This window comes from Fukomys damarensis, unplaced genomic scaffold, assembly GCF_012274545.1.
Source record: "Fukomys damarensis isolate Sample0158 unplaced genomic scaffold, DMR_v1.0_HiC HiC_scaffold_22, whole genome shotgun sequence".
Taxonomy (NCBI): domain Eukaryota; kingdom Metazoa; phylum Chordata; class Mammalia; order Rodentia; family Bathyergidae; genus Fukomys; species Fukomys damarensis.
In genome coordinates, this window is record NW_022900934.1 from 21,425,630 (window position 1) to 21,445,176 (window position 19,547).

General features: G+C 40.3%; 1 protein-coding gene across 1 annotated transcript in view; it reads right to left on the minus strand.

Moving 5' to 3' along the window:
- The window catches only part of Ctnnbl1 (catenin beta like 1), a 157,613-nt gene that overhangs the window by 50,387 nt on the left and 87,679 nt on the right, over positions 1–19,547 (minus strand). Inside the window, exon 11 of the mRNA XM_010640045.3 lies at positions 15,207–15,388. Coding sequence (XP_010638347.1) covers positions 15,207–15,388 — 182 coding nt within the window. The remainder of the gene's footprint in view (positions 1–15,206; positions 15,389–19,547) is intronic.

The following is a 19,547-nucleotide window of genomic DNA, read 5'->3' on the forward strand; positions in this document are numbered from 1 at the left end:
AAATTCAGTCTCAAAATTAAAAAAAAAAAAAAAAAGGCTGCCAAATGCAGGTCAGTGCTGATTGTCCCTGTGTTTAACCCCTCAATACTGCAACAACAACAACAACAACAACAACAAAAACCCACCATTCTGTAAGTCAGTGACAGAGGAGGCTGCAATCATCTGAGAAAAGACCCAAAAGTAGACAGGGAAGCAGGGGTGGCAGAACTGCAAGGAGATCAAATCCAAGTATCTATGCTACAATGTTATTCATAAGTGATGCTGTCAAATGAACTCTGAAGTCGACAGAAAATGAGAGATTTGCCTTATGGAGACCAAAACTGGATTAACACAGAAGAAAAGATTTTGAAAAATAAAATCAGTTTGGTAGCACTATAGATGATAAGCCAAGGAGGGCAATATGCGGCTATGGCTCCCTCAGACTCTCCATTTTTAAAGGCTTTAGGCACATTCAAAATCTACAAGCCTGTAATCCCAAAGCAGAGGAGGCTGAGTCAGGAGGACTAAGTTTGAGACCAGCCTGGGCTACATAATGAATTCCAGGCTGGCCTGAGCTACACGCAAAACCTTGTCTCAAGAACAACTTAAACAATAAAAGGCTACGGTCCTGTGGCTAGTCATTTCAGGCTCTCTCTGCCTCTGTGACTGTGATTCTCTTTGCCTAAAAGTACTTCCACTTCTTGCCCATTTGGGGACCTTCCTACTCATTTTCAACCTTTTGATATCCTCAGGAGAGATTTCCAGGGCTCTCCTCTGTTTGTTTCTTCTTTCACTACTTTTAATGCTTCCTTCAGAGCTGGTAACAGGCTGTATCATGTGAACATTACTGCTTGTGGCTGCCCCACAGAGGTGCGTGCCTTTAGGGCGGGCCAGGAGCTCATCTGTGTCTTTTCAGGTCTAAGGCCTCAACGGACTCAAGAGAGTGGCTGGAGACTCAGAGTGATTGACCTCCTCAAATAGGTCAGGTGAGGTTTTCTTTGAGCCACTTTCTAGACAAAGGTCTAACAAGCGATGTTCTCCGGCCCAAGATGAGCCTCCTAAGCTACCAGGCTGTGCTCAGGTGTGGCCATCTATCATCAAGCTTAATTCTGAGCTCATGACTTTAAAACTGCCCTCTGTTATCTGCAACTTTTGACAGATATAAGACATGCTAGGAACAAATACTTCTGGATACACTTCTTAAATCAAGGCCAACCCCACAATATTCTCAAGGAGAATATTAGAAGGATGGGGGAGAGAGCTAACACTCATTAAGCATCTACTATATGCTACAATACATCTATGAGGCAGATACCAACAATCTATTTCACAGCTCCCCACTACTCAGCGTGGTTGGAGGACCAGCAATCACCTAGGAGTTGGCTAGAAATATACAATTTCTGGGTCACGCTGAACCTATGAATCTAACAAGGTCCCAGGTGATTTACATATCATAACACTTTAAAAAGCACTGCTGTAGATGAGGAATCCGGGAACAATGAGCTAGTCAACATGCTCAGGGTTACACAACTGGTGTGAGCTGAAACTTGAACTCAGGTCTGCATATTCTAAAAGACTGTGCTTATCTAATTACCCTGCTACTGAGACTCCTAGCAAGCTGATAGCTTAGGGAAACACATCTAACTTAATATGAAATATAAAGAAAAAACTTTATTAGAACATGGTTTATTATTCCAAAAATTAAGAATGAAGTTATAAAATAATTCACCTCATACAGACCAATAATAAAAATAAAACAAAAAAGCCCTAAACCCTTGGAAATAGAGCTTTCCTGCCCTGCCCTGCCCTGCCCTGCCCTGCAAGTATCATAAATTTTCCTCTGCTATTTCTAGAAATAGCTAGTTACTGGATTGTTGCCTTGGTGATTAAAAGTCATTTAACTTTCTGTTTTTCAGATGTCTCCTTGAGAGACGGAAGCACAGATTAAGAATTCTGGCTTAGGTTCTTGCAGACATTAATTTAAAACAGTGTGCACAATTTGAGAAAGTACTTAACTTCTTTGGGGATGTTTCCTCAGTAATAAAACAAGCTAATGACATCCCACACAGAGCTGGTGTTAGGGAGTATGACATCATACACACCCAGGAACATAGCAGTACTATATAAACCTGGGTCACCACTGTCACCATCATATGCAGTAATCTCACATCAGTTCACACATCAGGAAAATCAGTCTGAGAAACAGGGTAGCAAATATCACTATTCCAGAAGTTGACCAGCCAGCGGGCATACTTAACATAGACATGATTTATTAGTAATCAATACATCTAAGAAAGTTGTGGGCATATTTTTAGTGATTATCAAGATGATACGCTTAATTTATTTTATGGTAACCCTGCAGCAAATAGGGAATGAATTAACAATCGTTTTCTTTCTCCTTCGGAACCAGGGATGAGGAAAAAAGCATTGCAAACAAGCATAAGGGATGTAGAAGAGAAAGCGCAGAACACTGAATGAGGTACACAACACCGCCTTTGAACCCAGTGCACGTTCCCCAAAAGTTATCTTGTCCAAGTCCTACATGCTGTGAAACGTTGTCTCCATCTTAAAGGTGAGCAAACAGGTTCAGAGAGAGCAAATATATGTCCAAGTCACAGACCCCAAGCACAAGAGCTGGAGGAGAAATGCAAACCCAGCCTTCTAAACCATCTCAGGGCTCCTCTCTTCTGGGGTACTGAGGACAGTTAAAGTTACTCCTCACAGAGAGGTGCTCAGCTACAGAAATCCCCCCTTCCCACCAGTTCATAGTAGGGTTCTTCGTCTCCATCCTCAGTCAGTGGCGACCCATTCAGCCCAACACACACATTGTCTAACAGACAACACCAGCAAGAGCAAAGGACTGCTTCTCTCCAATCTGATTCCAGAAAATAATCTGTTGGGGGATCCTTTGTTTGGCTACCAAGAAACACTGTTCAACATCTTTCCAGCCTCCTTCTTATGCTAATTACAGCTCATCAGCATCTGGACACCCACAAGCAAAATCAATCTGGCTACAGAAGCAAACCAAAGACATTTTCCTATTATAAACAAAACAAAACAAGTAAGAATGTAACATGATTGAATACACAGAGCATTTCCCCAGCAACCTGCAGGTTGCTGCATACAAAAATCACATCCAATATTGTAAGAGTCCAGGAAGAAGGACACTAACAAAGACCTCACACATATAATTGTATTCTTTATGAGTAGTGAAAATGTATACAAACTGGTTTTTAGTTTTTCTCCTTCTACATTATATCTTGTTAGATGTTAACATGTCTAACAATCAAATTTTCACACATTTAAAAAAAAAATACCACTTGAAAGACAGCTTTACTTTTTATGCTATAACCCAACTGACTTGGACATATTAGCCTTCAGTCTGTAGCCTTCAGTCTGTAACTCATTTCCTTACCATTCTAAAGTTCTAGCACATTTACAACACTATTTGGAAGAGCCACCATCACCACCCAAGCACAGCGTACGTCTCCAAACTGCTATCACCTCCTCATCATTTAGCCTGAAATTTATCCTACCTTCTAAAGATAGTCTAGCTTCCTAATTGTATCAAAAGGCTCACTACGGCCAAACATGCCCAAGATGATAGAAACAGTAATTTCAAAATAGCATATTTTACAATGACTCCGCTTATACAAAATTACACATAACTCCCACCCCAATATGGATTTTGAATGAATGGTATCATTGATGTTTTCAGTAGTTAACTCTCGGTGGGAAGTTGGGGATGATTTTTACTTTCCCTCCATCCTTTCCCACAAGTTTTAAATTTTCTACATTAGTTTATTTTATTCTTATTCAGAAAGAGTAATAAAGCTGTTTTAATAAGCTGCCCAAAAGATCCACGTCAAGCATCTCTTGACAGACAAAATACAAAGGCTGCTTACCAAGGCTTGTGCTCTGGGGATTCTGGCCAGCGACCTCAATACTAGTTGAGCAACAGGATCTGGAACTTTTAAAAAATACTGATGCTCGAAGCTCCAGTCCTCAGAATTTCTTGAGGTGGGGACCAGACCAGGACATTTTGTCAAAGCTCTTCAAGCAATGCTGATCAGCAGGTATAAAGCTACAGGTTGGTGTCTCCTGGGGATGCGGGTGGGGGCAAGAGAGAGGCCTGAGCGCCAAGGGAAGCCTTTCCTCAGGTCAGGCAACTGCAAGGTAACAGATAGGGTGTGTTAGGGACAGAAACTAAAGGCTGGGGCTGGGGATTTAGCTCAGTGGTGTGGCACTTGCCTGGCAAGCTCAAAGTCCTGAGTTTGATCCCTGGTACTGAAGAGAAAAAAAAAAAAAAAAAGAGTTGAGGAAAGGAACTAAAGGCTTGAGCAAGGTTAAGCACCAACTATGGAAAGCCTGAGTAGTAGGATTGAGAAATGGAGGTTATTTATACAGTACTGGGGCCTGCACTGCTGATAAAGAAATGGAATAGGAAAAGACACAGAACAGCTTAACAGCTTAAATTAGGCTCACTACAGGGGAGCAATCTTCCATTTATGATTAAAAAAACCCCCACAAAAACAGAACAGTATGTCTATGATAGAGTTTTTGGAAACCACAAAAAAATCCTAGTTTCAGTTCCTAGCAGGGTCATGTATAGCTGTGTGATCTTGGGAAAGTAGTAAGTTCCCTAAGCCTCAGTGATCTCATCTGAAAGTGTGGACAATAACACACAGCTCTGGGTTACAGTGAGAATTAGGTGAAATGAGATAATATATGTAAATACCTATTGCAGTATTAAGAACAAAAGCGGCCCCCAAATGGTAACAGTAGGAAGCACAGCCCAGTAGACTATGTGTTGAATTTCAATTAACCACGGTCCACAGTTAATTACTGCTTAGTTCCTAAGTTATTTCCCTATTTTGGCACTACCCAAAAATGCCACAGAAATAACCTAAAATGATCTGCCTATTTCTCTACTGTTGTTTCTACATTGCCAGTATTTGTTTTACTTCTATAAAGGAGATAATTACATACTAAACCAGTTCTATAAAATTTAATCAAGACTATAAATGAAAACTAACAGAGTCACATTGACAATATAACAACCACATCGGTAGAAAATTCTATTTCCAAATAAGAATTCAGCTAATGCTGTCACTAAAGAGCTAAGTTTCTTCTTGGTAAAATGAAAAATACAAAAGAAAAACAGGAATAATAAATGCTTCTCCTTTACCTTCCTCATTTAGGCCTTCCATATAAAAATTGAATTTGTGCTACAAAAGTTGACCTAGTCATATAACTGAAATTAGTGCCACACCTATGACCTGCGAAAATAGAGGAGAGTCCTTTTGAAGTAGTAAGAAGAAGAAACATTGGTATCTTCCAACTTGTATTTTATATATGCTGCATTTTCCAATTGACAGTCACCCTTAACTTGGCCAACACCTACCAGAGGTTTGGCTCAGGAGGCTGTACTTCCTGGGTGGAGCTGTGTTCCTAACTCCCACCTGTTCTTTCACCACCCAGGGTCCATCGGCTGCCCTCCCCTGTGCTCCCATCTACCTCACACTTCCTTCTACCTCTTATGTGGTAACATAAATGCAGGTTTCTATGTGTGTCTCCTCATTGGGCTGTGAGATCATTCGCCTTTCATTTTTACCTTATAAGCTAAATGTAGGTTTCTATGTGTCCCTCGCTGGGCTGTAAGCCTGTTCACCTTCCATATAAACACCACGTCTGACACATAGCAAATACCAGAGGTTTGTCTAAGTAAAGAACGAAGGTAGCCTCAGTGACCTTCCATTTGGGTTCCCATCCATAGAAACAGACCCTTCTGCAAAGCTAGTCTAGAATGGGAGCCTGGAGCTGAAACATCAAACAGTGATGAATTTGCACAGAGCTGCAATAGGCAGTATCATAATGGAGGGTCTAAGTAAATAGGACATCATGATAAACAGTGGGCATCCCTTCTCTCTGGTCCCTTCTCTACTGTCATGACCCAATCTATCCACACAAAGTTATCATAGCTGGACTTCACATCCACAAAAGAAAGTCTGCATTCTATAAGTAAACACTGAAACTGGGAGGGAAGGTTTGATTATTTTTGAAAGGAAGCAAATAAGCACTAAACTATATTATCATTATCGAATGTCTACATGCTCACAATCGTTATTCCTTGCAGATATTTTGGGAAGATTCTGTCAGGCCTATTTGAAGAGGAATTCAAGAGCCAAAGAAAAGAAATAATTTGCCCAAGGCCCACTAGCTGGTTTGTGAGAGAGCTGGGATTTGAAACCAGGTCTATCTGCCTACAAAAACAATAATCTTCTCAGGACCCTGTGCTGCCTGTGGATTACCAATCAGAAGACTATTGGAGCTACTGTGCTGTTTGCAGAAGCTTCAGAAGCTGGTGTAAGCTCAAATTCTACTTACCAAAAGTTATCTGGTTGCTGACAACCTCTCTGAGGCTCTTCTGTAAAAGGAAGATAGAATACCTAATTCACAAAGTATGGACATCTATCTGTCTATCCCTGAGTATATTAGTAGATGCTCAATAAGTGTGCATTGACAATTAGCCCATTTTCTTCTCTCCCCACAAAGAAAAGAGTTGCTTTCAGGACGGCAGATACATTCTTTGTATCACTGCTCACTGTCTTCCTTAATGGCAAACAAGTGTGCTGCACTCCACTTGGGAAAGACCTGTGAGTAAATCCTCAATGACTTGAACCAGTTAGCAAACCAGATGTGCAACATTCAAAATCATTCCCTCAAGCCTGAGGAGAGAAACCCCAAACCCAAACACACTGCTTATTTCAGTAACCCTACATTTTGTCATCTGAGGTCAGGAATGAGACAAGCAGCTGGAGGGAGAGAAAAGGAATTGATCTACAAACTATTCAATTATAACGTTTTTCAAACAGCAACAACAAAAAAAAGAGTTTTATCCTTTTTTAACATAAAGTGCTGGTTAGTACATGGCTTAATGTCATTCTTAAAATTACTGTTCATTCTTTACTTGCTAATGTTCTGATTACTCTAACTCTTGTGATTTTTCAAGCTTGGAGAATATGACAATGAAGAAAAAAATCTTTGAAATCACTTTTATATAGTTATATAAAAGACAAGGGGACTCGAGGGTCCCTGATACATTCTCTCTGGGTTGTTTTTTGTTTTACATTTTACATAGGACTGGTATGTTCATAGCCCACCTCCAAGACTGGCAGATTTGGGGAGAAAAGAATTTTTTTTCCAAGCATGTGTATACTGCTTAAATCACCAACACAGTAGGAAGAAGAGGGACACAAATTCTAGCCTCATTCCAGCCACTAACAGTAACTAAACAGGACCTGTATTAAGCACTTAATCTATACTATTTCTTTTAATTTTCATTTCGCCCTAATGAGACAGCTCCTAATAGATCCCAATATTATCCTAATTTTATAATTGAGGAAATATAGGCCTAGGAAAGTCAAGCAATTTCCCCAAAGTCACAGAGCTTGCAGATGACAGGACCAGTATAACAACCCAAGAGTCATCTTAATCCACAATCCATGTTCTTAATCATCCTTATCATAAAAACTTGTTAAAGTTGACTATACTCACTGTCCCTTCTGTCACTTCCCTTATCTGTACAAGAATAAACTACTATTTATCCTTCAAAAAATACTCAAATGGCATCTCCTCTCTTAAGCCTTTCCAGAACCCCTATGATACCCCTCCCTCTGGGCTTCCACAACATCTACTATAGCATTTATTACACTGTGATGTCTGGGGTCAGTATTAAAAGAATGATCTATAATAAACTAACATGTTTTTAATACTCCCATAGTACGTTAGATGTGCAGACATTACTCAATTCCCACAATAATCCAAGAAGGCATTAATTCTATTCTAGAAGAAGGAATAAATTCATATTGAAGACTAGTATGGACAGACACTGAGCCTTATGGTAGAACCATAAACTAGTTATGGTACTATGAATTCCACAGTGCTTTAACTAATGGCATGTGGTCTGATCTTGATTGTAGCCAGTACACAGTATAAGGGTATTAAAGAAATTATTTACTCAATATTTACTAAGTATCTACAATGCACTGAGCAGTATGATAGGTACTTGAAATGCCTAACAATAATTTCAATAAGTCACTTTGCCATTTGTTCCTAATAACTTGTGCAATTCAAAAGGATAAGCCAAAGTCCCTACAACATGATGACTTTTCAAAGTGCCAGAGTTAGAACCATGGTCTTATGATCACAAACTCTTTTGACTGTTTCAGCAATCCAGAGAACAAGCCATTGTAATGACTTTGTGAAATAAGTATGAGACTTGTGATCAAAAGCTGAGTATTCTTTGAAGGATGAATAATAATTTATTCGTGCACAGGTGAGGGAAGTGGCAGAAAGAACAGCAGATATAAGTTTAGTTATTACAATAAGGATGATTAAGAACATGGATTGTGGATTAATCTGAGTCCCCATTCAGCCACTTACCCACTATCTGACCTGAAGTCATAAATTTTTTGAAACTTGCTATTTCCCTACCTTCATAATGAGAAATAACACTGACCTTGTGGGACTGTTTTAAGGCTCCAACATGAATGATTAGAATGTAGAAACATTCCTAATGCTGAAATAGTAATAATTGTAAATGAACTGGGAGGCTGAAATTCCAGCATCCTGTTTTGCCCTGTGTCAGCATCTGTTTTCCATCTTCCTTTCTTTTTTATTTATTTTTGGATTCTTTTTTTGAGACAGGGTCTCACTATGTAGTTGAGGCTGATCTGGAACTCACTATGTAGCCCAGGTTGGTCTCGAACTCATTGCGATCCTCCCGCCTAGGCCTCCCAAGTGCTGGGATTATAGGCCTGCGCCACCACGTCCTGCTCCATCTTCCTTTCTAAAGTTCTTGAAAGTTCTTGTTTGCTTTTTTTTTTTTTTTTTGGTACTGGGGATTGAACTCAGGAAATGTGCTTATGAGGCAGGCGCAGCGCCACTGAGCTAAATCCTCAGCCCTCTCTTGTTCCCTTTAATAATGAAGTATTCTTGACTGGTTTATCTTTGTAACTGCTCATACAGTTTAGTGGTAGATATCTGTAAAGTTGCTTTTTCTCCCCCATGTCTGTTTTTCTCCTTTCTTATTAAACTGTAAAATTGTTGGGGGCTGAGAGTGTCTTTCCCACCTGAGCCGTAACTTTGACACTTTAAAAGGACATGGAAACTGGGTCAGTGGAATTATTATTATTATTTTTATTTTGGTACTGGGGATCAAACTCGGGTCCTTGTGCTTGCAATGAAGGAGGCAGAACCACTGAGCTAAATTCCTGGCCTGAAAGAATTATTAAGGGTGCAGTGAAGTTCAGAGAGGTGATGAGGGCAGGCACAGTGGCACTGGAGAGGACCGACTCAAGAGATTTTTATAAGGCAGAATGCAAAGGATCTAATACCAGTTACACATGGGAAATATTAGAGTTAAGCACGGGGTGTTGATTATTGCTGCAGGTGGCGGATGGAAGATGGTGCCACTTACTGGGTCAGGAGAAGCAGAAAAGTGGCATGGGTGGGCAATGAAAGAACACATATAGTTTTGAACAAGCTGAGTTTGAATGCATGTAGAATTATCTGTTAGTTATTAGCTGTGGCGAGAGAATGAAGCTGAAGATGTGGTGTCCATACCAGAGAGAGACAGAAGTCAAAGCTGCAAGAAGCAGATGAGAATACCCAGGCCGGTATGTAGGTCCAATTTTCCCAGTATTGCCTCATTACCCCACCACTGGTCCAGGTGACAAAGAAGGCCTGAGGGGCCGTCAGAGGAAGGTGATCTGGAGAGAGAACCCTAGGAAGAGCAGCCTCCCAAGACAAACACTCCATTCTAGTCCCTGTCTACACAAAAATGTCACATTCTAGGTCTTTGTTATATTTTGAATGTAGCAGAAGCCCTGACAAAAGCGGGCCTCTAATGTCATTACTACACTTGAAAGATCTTTCTTTCTTTCCTTTTTTTTTTGGTACCAGGGATCCAACTCGGGCCTTTGCACTTGTGAGGCAGGAGGCGACACCACTGAGCTAAATCCATGTTTCTTTTTTTGTCTGTGTTGACTAAACTCCCCTCTTAGTGACTGCAGGGAGGGTTTTGTCATTTCCCTCTTATAACCCTGGTAGGTGGTATGGGAGCTCTATCCTATATCTTCTCTGTGTTAGGAGTCCAAAAAGCACAAGGGAACTACATGCTTGAGGATGTGTGAAGTCCACTGGAATCACTCACAATTCTTTTTTTTTTTTGTACCAGGGATCAAACTCAGGACCTTGTGCTTGCAAGAAGGTGGCAGAACCACTGAGCTAAATCTCCGGCCCTCACTCACAATTCTTGCAAATGACAGGAGAGTATTCTTCAAAGCATTGACCTGTTATCAACTGCTGTCATGCTGATAAAGCAGAAGTGCGTGCAAATCCTCGCCTGCACACCACACACCTACACACTACTCAGCAACTCACCCCCATGCAGCTCTAACAGCCTCCAGGGGAACCATGTTAAAACAGCGCAATTAACTACAAGTGCTACAAACTCAATAACTCACCTACCTAATGAGGCAATACAGGGAAAATTGGACCTATTTTAATAAGAATTTTAAAAAGAGACTGGAAGTAAAGGTCAGATGCCATTTCTGGATCTCAGCTCTTTTCTTCTTCTCTCCTATTCTGAAGTAGTTAATACCAAGGAGACAATATAAGCTGTGCTATTCTTTATAAAACCAAGGAGGCAGCCAGTTATGCTACTGCACCCAAGGGCAAATTATTTCTTTCCAACCCATCCCCCAAGCTAAGTGCTTCCTCTGATCTATTTCTGAAGGTTTTATTATGCAAACCTGAATGGATTTCAATTACAATAATTCTTTACCTTCTCCACCCCAACTCACAAAAGAGGAACTAAATTATCAGCAATTCTAGGTTATAAAGGTGGTTTTTGCTTTTTTCCCCTCCTCTCTAGAGTGACCTTAATCTAGAAGTTCTCCTCTCTCAACCGCTTTTGTTGGCTTTGGGAAAAGAGATGTATCATGCCACCTTGCTACCTAGCACGGCATGACCCCTAACATTCCCATCAGATAGGAAGGAATCTGCCCACTTTCAGTTATTGTGGAGAAATCAGCCCTCTTCTCGCCTTTCCAGTCAAGCTTCCCCATGACCTGTAAGAAGGATGAATATGCATGGCTAAGGCCAGGGCTGGCAGAAATGAAGAGCTTTGCAAGAGGAAAGAATTACTACATTGGCCTCATGCAGCAGCACACACCTGTAATCCCAGCATTAACTGGGGTGGGGGCAGGAGGATCATAGTAGGTTCAGGCCCAGCATGGGTAATTTAGTGAAACCGTTTCAGAATAAAAAAGGCCTAGAGATGTAGCTCAGCATAAAGGTCCACGGTTCACTTCCCAGTACTACACACACAAATACAAAGAACTAACACATCTTAAAAGTGCCTACAGTGGTACCCTGGTACTTGTTAATTGGTTCTGGGAGGTGTGATGAGTACCAAAAAATAATTACCCAACAAATTGTTTTGACTGGAAAGGCAAGCAAGTCACGAGGCAATCGACACTGATAAGTTCTAGCCTGCACACAGAGTGTATGCATATAAGCAATGGATATTCTCCCTATACTTTAAATTACCTCTAGATGACTTATAATACCTAGTACAATGTAAATGCCATATAAATAGGTGTTTTACTACGGTGCTTAAGGAATAATGACAAGAAAAAGAATCTGCTCATATTCAGTACTGGCACCACTTTTCTTGTGCTGAATGCTTTCAATCCACATTTGGTGGAATCCATTCACACAGAAGTGACTGATACAATGGGCCAACTGTACACAGTCATATCCTGGTACAAAACTGCTTTGAAACTTGTCAAAATTGGTACTCTACGTATTTTGCCATGAAAATTTTGTCCCTATATTTGTTTGTCTGGTACTTGACATGCAAGCTAGAGCTTGGTATCCACTGCCTCATGATTTGCTACCCTTTTCAGTCAAAACAATTTGTTTGGTACTTGTCATTTTTTTATACTTCCTGTGCCTGGTCTCATGGAACCAATTAACAAGTGACAAGTACTGAGGTCCCACTGTATGTTATTTCACCTGACCCTCACAACCACCCTGTGTGGTAGAGCCTTTCTACCTACCCTATTTTACAGATGGGATGACTGAGGCTCAGAAAGTTTAGGAATTTGCCCAAGATCACAAGGTGATCAATAGTGGATCCACCTCTAGCACAGGCTACACTGCTACTGTAGGAGTCTGGGGAAGACTGGACCACAATAGACTTAAAGCAGCCAACCAGAATGAATGACAAGCTGCTAAGGCTTGAACAAAAAGAAAAGGGAAAGTGTAAGGCAACTCTCCAGAGCTTCTGGACTGAGGAGCTGAATCTCAGCACACTGTACTTAGAGGAGGAAATAGTCTCATCTATAAGGAAATTCTGTGCACAATAGGGTTCTTAGGGTGTGGCTGTAAAGGAGAATTTACGCCACAAACTCCAAACCAATATGACAAAGTCAGACATGGCTAGAAACCCACTCACTTTTGTCTCTAAACAATCTGGATGAAAAATAACTTACTCCAGGTGTAACTAATAACTATCAACGTGAAATGCAGTCAACTGTGGGGTTCTGGAGAGAACCCCATTCCACATTCCATGCTGTCCTCAATGAACCATCTTTTGGGGAAGTAGCTGCCCATTTATGTGAATAAACACGCTAAGAATTGTTATAGGCTGTGGGAGCCAGAAGTGACAAGGTCATTGGTTCTACAATCTCAAGTGCTAAAGACAAAGGCTTAGAAGCAACAGTCCAGTTAGTAGGAGGTTCTAGCCTAGTTTAGGGTACATGGTACCTGAGAAAGTGACGTTAAAATAAGGCCTGAGGGATGAGTAAAAGGAAGCTAGCCAACCAGGTCAGGGAAAATCACTATGGACAGAGGAGCCTAGGACCAGGGATGAACTGGCATGGTGGCAAATACTCCTAATGGTTGGAGGCTACAGTGCTCTGGCTTTGCACTCCAATCTGGCATGCCACAACAAAAGGGCTAGCATTTGGAGAGCACAGGACTGCCTGAAGGACAAGTCAAAACAAGGAAACCTCACACAAAGTGCCCTGCCCTGCTCTGCCTCTATTCTCACCCTACCCTGCCGGTGTGCTAGCAGCAGCAACAGCTGGCAAAGCTGGGAAGAGATGTAGGGCTGTGCTTTCTCCTGAGGTTCCCTTCTGCTCCTGGGTGCTGGTATCTTCAGGATGCAGAGCTTATCCTTAGCAGTCCTTACAGTCCAAACATGGCTTCTAGGAGCTGTCTTACCAAGCCATTGCCCTTATCAAATTCCTAATGCGGGTACTGTAAAGCAAATGTTCTGTTACCAGCCCACCACCAGGCACATTTTTCAGAAGGAAAACAGCTGCTGCTCACACTGAATGTCTCTCCTTCTCCTCCTCCCCTACCTTCCCCCTCCTTCTCTTCCCTCCCCCTCCCCCTCCTTTGCCTCCTCAGTACCATGCACATTGAGCAAGAGCTGGCAAGGGGCTATTTTCCTTCACACACTCATCAAGCACACTCAGGATGCAGTGTCAAATCTCTCAAAAGCCATCAGGGTCATCAAAACATAGACCTGGAGGAATATTCTGGCTTTTGGAACAACCTCAGCAATTAGGTCCCAGACCTCAGAATCTGAAGGTGCAGATATCACAGCTTCTAGTTTGCTAGTCTTGTTACCTAATTCTACAAATCAAGAAGGAAAATGCAATTCAAGGAAGCTAAGCAAAATCTAAAGTCACACACTGGTTAGTTGCAGAACCACAGTTTGGTTCCTTTCTCAGCTGATTTCCTCATCCGAGGAAACAAGGTTGTGAGGTCTAAGACAGCACATAATGCAGCAAGGCCAGAAGCATGGTAGGTCTGTAGCACTGGAATGGTGACTGCCTGCAAAATTTTATCTCCTAGATCCTGTCTGTCTCTTAGATCCTGCCCCACCCATTGCCTTGTTTTGGTAAATTTACACTAAGGAAAGAAGAAGAAGAAGAAAAAAAAAAAAACCAGCAGTGAGTTTAACAGGTTACAGCTAGTGTTTGGTCAATAACTATTTGATTTGAGTTAAAGTGATGTATCTACTTGGTCTCAGATCTCCCGTCTACAGCACTCACACACCTAGTTTTTCCTGCCCCTGCCAGGCTTTCTGCTGTGTCTAGAGAGTTAATTTGATCACAGCAGGTATCATCGGAGGTGATCTCCAAAGGAAGGTCAGGTCACATCACTCCCTCCAGCCACTCCAAGTTGGAGGAGACAAATCTAAGTCCATTTGAGAAGACATACACAGGAGCTTTCAAACTTTTATCTAGGAGGGTGAAGAATGAAAATATAATGCAGATTCTTAATGACAATTCTACCAAGCACTGGTCAAAAAACCCACTCAAACTGTGAGACAGATGTTGCTTTTGACAAGACAAGCAAATTAATTCACCAAGCAGCTCGGGATCTCCTCTCTCTCACACACTACCTTTTCATCCCTCCAACTCCCCTCCCCACGCTTTAAAATAACCATCCAACCATGTAAATTCCCTGGTGCAAGTGTCTGCTAGCCTCCAGAGGAACTGTCAATGCTCATAAATCCCTGGCCTTCCAGATTGCACTGCGGCTATTTATTGGGGGGAGGGACGCAGCAGGCCACTAGACAATAGCAGGAAGAGATTGGCCTAGCAGTAACTACTCTGGTTATAGTGTCGCAATTCATGGCAGCATTTTGTTGGGAGTGTGCACCATCAGGGAGGAGAAACATAAAAAGGGGAATCTGGGCTGTAAATAGTTTATTTCGGCAATTCCTGATGTTAGCTGAATCATACTTTAATACAGAAATACATGAAAGCACCACTCCGGAGGTGACATGCGCTGCCACCTCATTACTCTTTTCAAAAGGGTCCTCCATCAGAGAGACACCTTGTTACAAATTATAGTGAAGAAAACAAAACCCTCACACACAGACTTATTAACAGGCCAGAAGGAAATGAAATCACCAGGATTTGAACAAGCAGAGAACAGGGGCAACAAAGGACATTGGTGACCTGGGGCCATTGGGCTGATCTGCCATGCATGGAAAATCAGAAGATGGAAAAGAGAAAGGAAACGTCCTCCTCTCAGGCGTCTATGCCCCAAATGCAGCTCAGAATATTACGAAGTAACTTTCATTTTCCCCTTTCTCCTATTGTTCTTAAATTAAGCTAACTCCTTCTGAACCCTACCTTCGTGTTCCTTCTCAGTAGTTCCTACTTTCTTGATCTTCCTGGGAGATTTCATAAAGAGAGGAAAGATGGTTCGTAAGCCAAGAATATCGACGAACTTATGGCAATTGTCTGTGCCCTCTGGTCCAATCATGGCATGATCCAACACTTTCAGAGCACTGCTCCGGGAAATCTTCTTTTCCCTGTGAACAAGACAGTTCATATTATGTATTTCCCGAGGAGGGTCAAGTGTTAAAACATAAAAGTGTTTTTACTGCAGTGCTTATTATAATGGGGAACAGGAAAGAAAAAATAAAAACAGCTTAATTGCCCACATGAGAACATGGTTACATTATGATAAATCTAAATGGAATATTACACACGTGATAACAATTAGGAGAGCCTATAATAGGAGGGATACTCACAGTTAGAATGATAAACACAAAAGGTAATATTCAAATTCCTTATGAAGCATTAACACAATTGTATGAAAAATACCATTAAAAAGAATTAAAAAACAGATCAAAACACTAGGAGACATGATTTCGGGGTATATGATTATAGATGGTTTATTATTCCTTTTTCTTTTTAACAACTTTATCAAGATGTAACTTGATATTATCCCTTTTCCTTTAACAGCTTTATTACAAGATATAACTCAATACCATGTGATTCATACTCTGAATGATTATTCCTTTTTTTTTATAACAGTTTTATCAAGACATGACTCACCGTTTGATTCTTATGTGTATTTAAAATGTACAGCTCAATGAATCTTACTATATTCACAGGTAGAGATAACCATATAGTTTAGATCTAAAATAACCTTCCAATGTCTCATGTGTTCAGAAGAGGGGCCTTTGGAAGATGACTGAATCACAGGGACACTATACCTATCATATTGATGAGTTCACAGCTGGGTGTGCTGTTGGGAGGTACAGCCCAGTCTGAGGAGGTGTAATCACTGTAGCGTGTAATTTGGAAGGATGTGTTTTTATCTCTGGCTTCTCCCCTCTCTCTCTGCTTTCTTGGTTGCTATGGGGTGACCAGCTTTCCTCTGCCACACCTTTCCACCATGCTGTTTCTGCCTTGGAACCAGCCAACCATAGACAGAACCCACTGAAACCATAAGCCAAAATAAACTTCTCTTTTAAATTGTGGGTTTTGAGTATTTTGTCCCAGTGATGGGAAAGCGACTAATACTGTAACTATAATCAGAACATTTTCATTACCCTGAAAAGAAACTATGTACCCTTTAGCTTTCATCTTCAATCACACATTCACTGTCTCTCTAGCTCTAACCAACCACTGATCTATGTTCTGTCCATATAGATTTATCTATTCTAGATATTTCAAGTAAATGGTATCATATAATACATGGTTTCTTGTGACTAACTGCTTTCATTTGGTATAATATTTTCAAGGTTTATCCATATTGTAGTATACATCGGTACTTCTATTCTTCTACAAAACTGAACAGTCCAGTATATACATAGGCCACAATTTGTACATTTTGTATATTGATGGACATTTAGGTTGCTTCGATCTTTTTTTTTTCTCATTGAGTGTATTGGTACATTTTAGGTAAATAGCACAGTTACATTCATCATTGGGATCTTGTACCTTTACATGACAGGTCTTGGTTCTCATTTTTTTCCTGGCCTCCCTTCACCTCCTCCTCCCTTCCCTATTTACAAATACTCTATTTCCATCTTTTCTCCTTTTCCCTTATTATCTTTCCCCTACCCTTCCCATTTCCCCTACACCTTTATCCCTTTTCTTTCTATTTCACATTGTCAATTATATCATTAGGATATTATGTACCATTATAGTTTTTCACACCAGAGAAACTATTGCTTCTATCTTTTTAGAATTATGAATAATGTTGCAAAAAATACATGTCCAAGTTCTTATGGAGAAATAAGTTTTCAGTTCTCTTGAGTAAGTACCTCAGAGTAGAAATGCTGGGGCATATGGTCACTCTATGGTATAATCTTTTGAGGAACCACCAGATTGTTTTTCAAAGTAACTGCATCATTTTACTTTCCCATCAGCAGCATATAAAGATTCTGATTTCTCTCTCTACCTCTTGCCAAGAATTAACTGGATTTTTGGTTCTAATCATCCTAGTGGGTATAAAGGAGTACCTCATTATTGCTTTCATTTGTATTTCTCTGATAACCAATTATATCAAGCACCTTTTCATGTGCTTATTAGCTATTTGTGTATCTTCTTTGGAGAAATGTCCATTCAGATGCTTTGCCCGTTTGAAAATTCTTTTATAGTCATTATGGAGTGGTAAGAGTTCTTCGTACATTCTGAATATGATTTGTGAACTTTTCCTCTCATTCTGGGGAGTGTCTTTTCACTTTCATGATAGTATCCTTTGAAGCACAGTTTTGAAGTACAATTTGTATTTTTTCCTTTGCTGCCACATCTAACAAATCATTACCAAACCCAATGTTGTAAAGATTTAGCCCTCTATTTTTATTCTAAGAACTTACTATTTTATTTAGGCCCTTCATCCACTTTGAGTTAATTTTCATATGTGAGGGAAGGGTCCAACTTTATTCTATATATGGATATCCAGGTGTTTCAGCATTCGTTGAACAGACTACTCTTTCCCCATTCAATAGTCCTGGCCCTCTTGTTAAACAGTAGCTGACCAGGGCTGGGGATTTAGCTCACTGGTCTCGCAGCCTGCCTCAAAAGCACAAGGTTCCGAGTTTGATCCCCAGTACCAAAACAAAAAGTAGCTGACCAAAGACTTTTGGCTCTATTTGTGCATTCTCAGTAACATTCCACTGACTTATAGGTGTATCCTTATACAGTGTCACACTGACTTGATCAACACTGCCTGGTAGTAACTTTCCAAAATGTAATTCTTTCTATTTTGTTCTTTTTAAAGATCAGTTATTCTGGCTTCCTTACAATTTCACATACATTTTAGGACTACTTTGCCAATTTCTAAACCAAAGTCAACTATGCTTATGGTAGGCATTGTGTTGGATCTGTATATCATTTTGTGGGGTACTCCATCTCAACAATATTACGCCTTCCCATTTATGAGCAAAGTATATTTTCTATTTATTTAGATCTTTTTAAATTTCTTTCAAAAATATTTCACAGGTTTCAGAATATAAAATTTGTACTTCTTTTGTTAATTCATCCTTAGGTATTTTATTTTTGATACTGCTGTAAATGAAACTGCTTCCTTAGTTTCATTTTAGATTGTTCACTGCAAATATATACAAGTACAACTAATTTTTGTATATTGACCTTATATCTTGCAACCTTGCTAAATTTATTAATTCTAATGGTTTTTTTTAGTGGATACCTTGGATCTTCTATATTTAAGATCATGCTATCTGCAAAAAGAAATGGGTTTTACTTCTTCCTTTCCAACCTAGATGTCTTTTATTTCACTTTATTATCTGACTGCCCTGGCAAGAAACTCCACTACAATGACAAATAGGACATTTTTGTCTTGTTGCTGGCCTTAGGGGGAAAGCATTCACTCTTTCACCATTGTATTAGTCAGCTATCTTGTAGCTGGGACAAAATGCCCAATGTCCGCAACTTACAGGTCTCTTCCTTTAATTTGGCTCACAGTTTCAGAAATTGAGTCCAGGTTTACCTGGTTCAAAAGTAGGAACATTACGGTAGAAGAGCCTGGCAGAACAAAGACACTTACTTCATAGTGGCCAGGAAGCAACGAATGGGGAAGAGTGCCAGAGAAGCACGCACCTTCCAATGGCACGTCCCTAGTGGCTCACCTCCTCCAACTGAGCCCTACTTCCTAACAGCATATTCAGAATCAAACTTCAGTGGATTAATTCCCTGGCAAGAGGAGCACCCCCATGAACCGATCACCTCTCTAGGAGTCTCTTAACCCAGTCAAACTGACAAGATTAGATGGCAGAACCATTAAGTATGATGTTAGCTGTGGGTTTCAGGTAGATGATCTTTATTAATGGTTGAAAAAGTTTCCTTCTACTCCCTATTGGAGTATTCTATCGTGAAAGTTTCATGATAAGTGACATCTGAACTGAGTCTGAAGCATGAGGACATCCCAGTATATGAAAGTGTGCTGGATTATGTCAAAAGCTTTTTCTGCATTTCATTATTCCCTCTTTTACTTTTTAGCATCATTCATTTTTCCATAGTGAACATGTAGCACTTTTTAGAATTGGAAAGATTAAAGTATTTTCAAGAAAAAACATAAAGTTCACTGCTACTTTGAAGCCAAAAGTGACAAAATAATCCTGCCATTGGCTACTGCTCTTGCAGATAATTCTCTTGGGAGTTGTGCTAGCTTTCCATTACTGTGACAAAATATCTGAGATAACATAAGGAGACAAT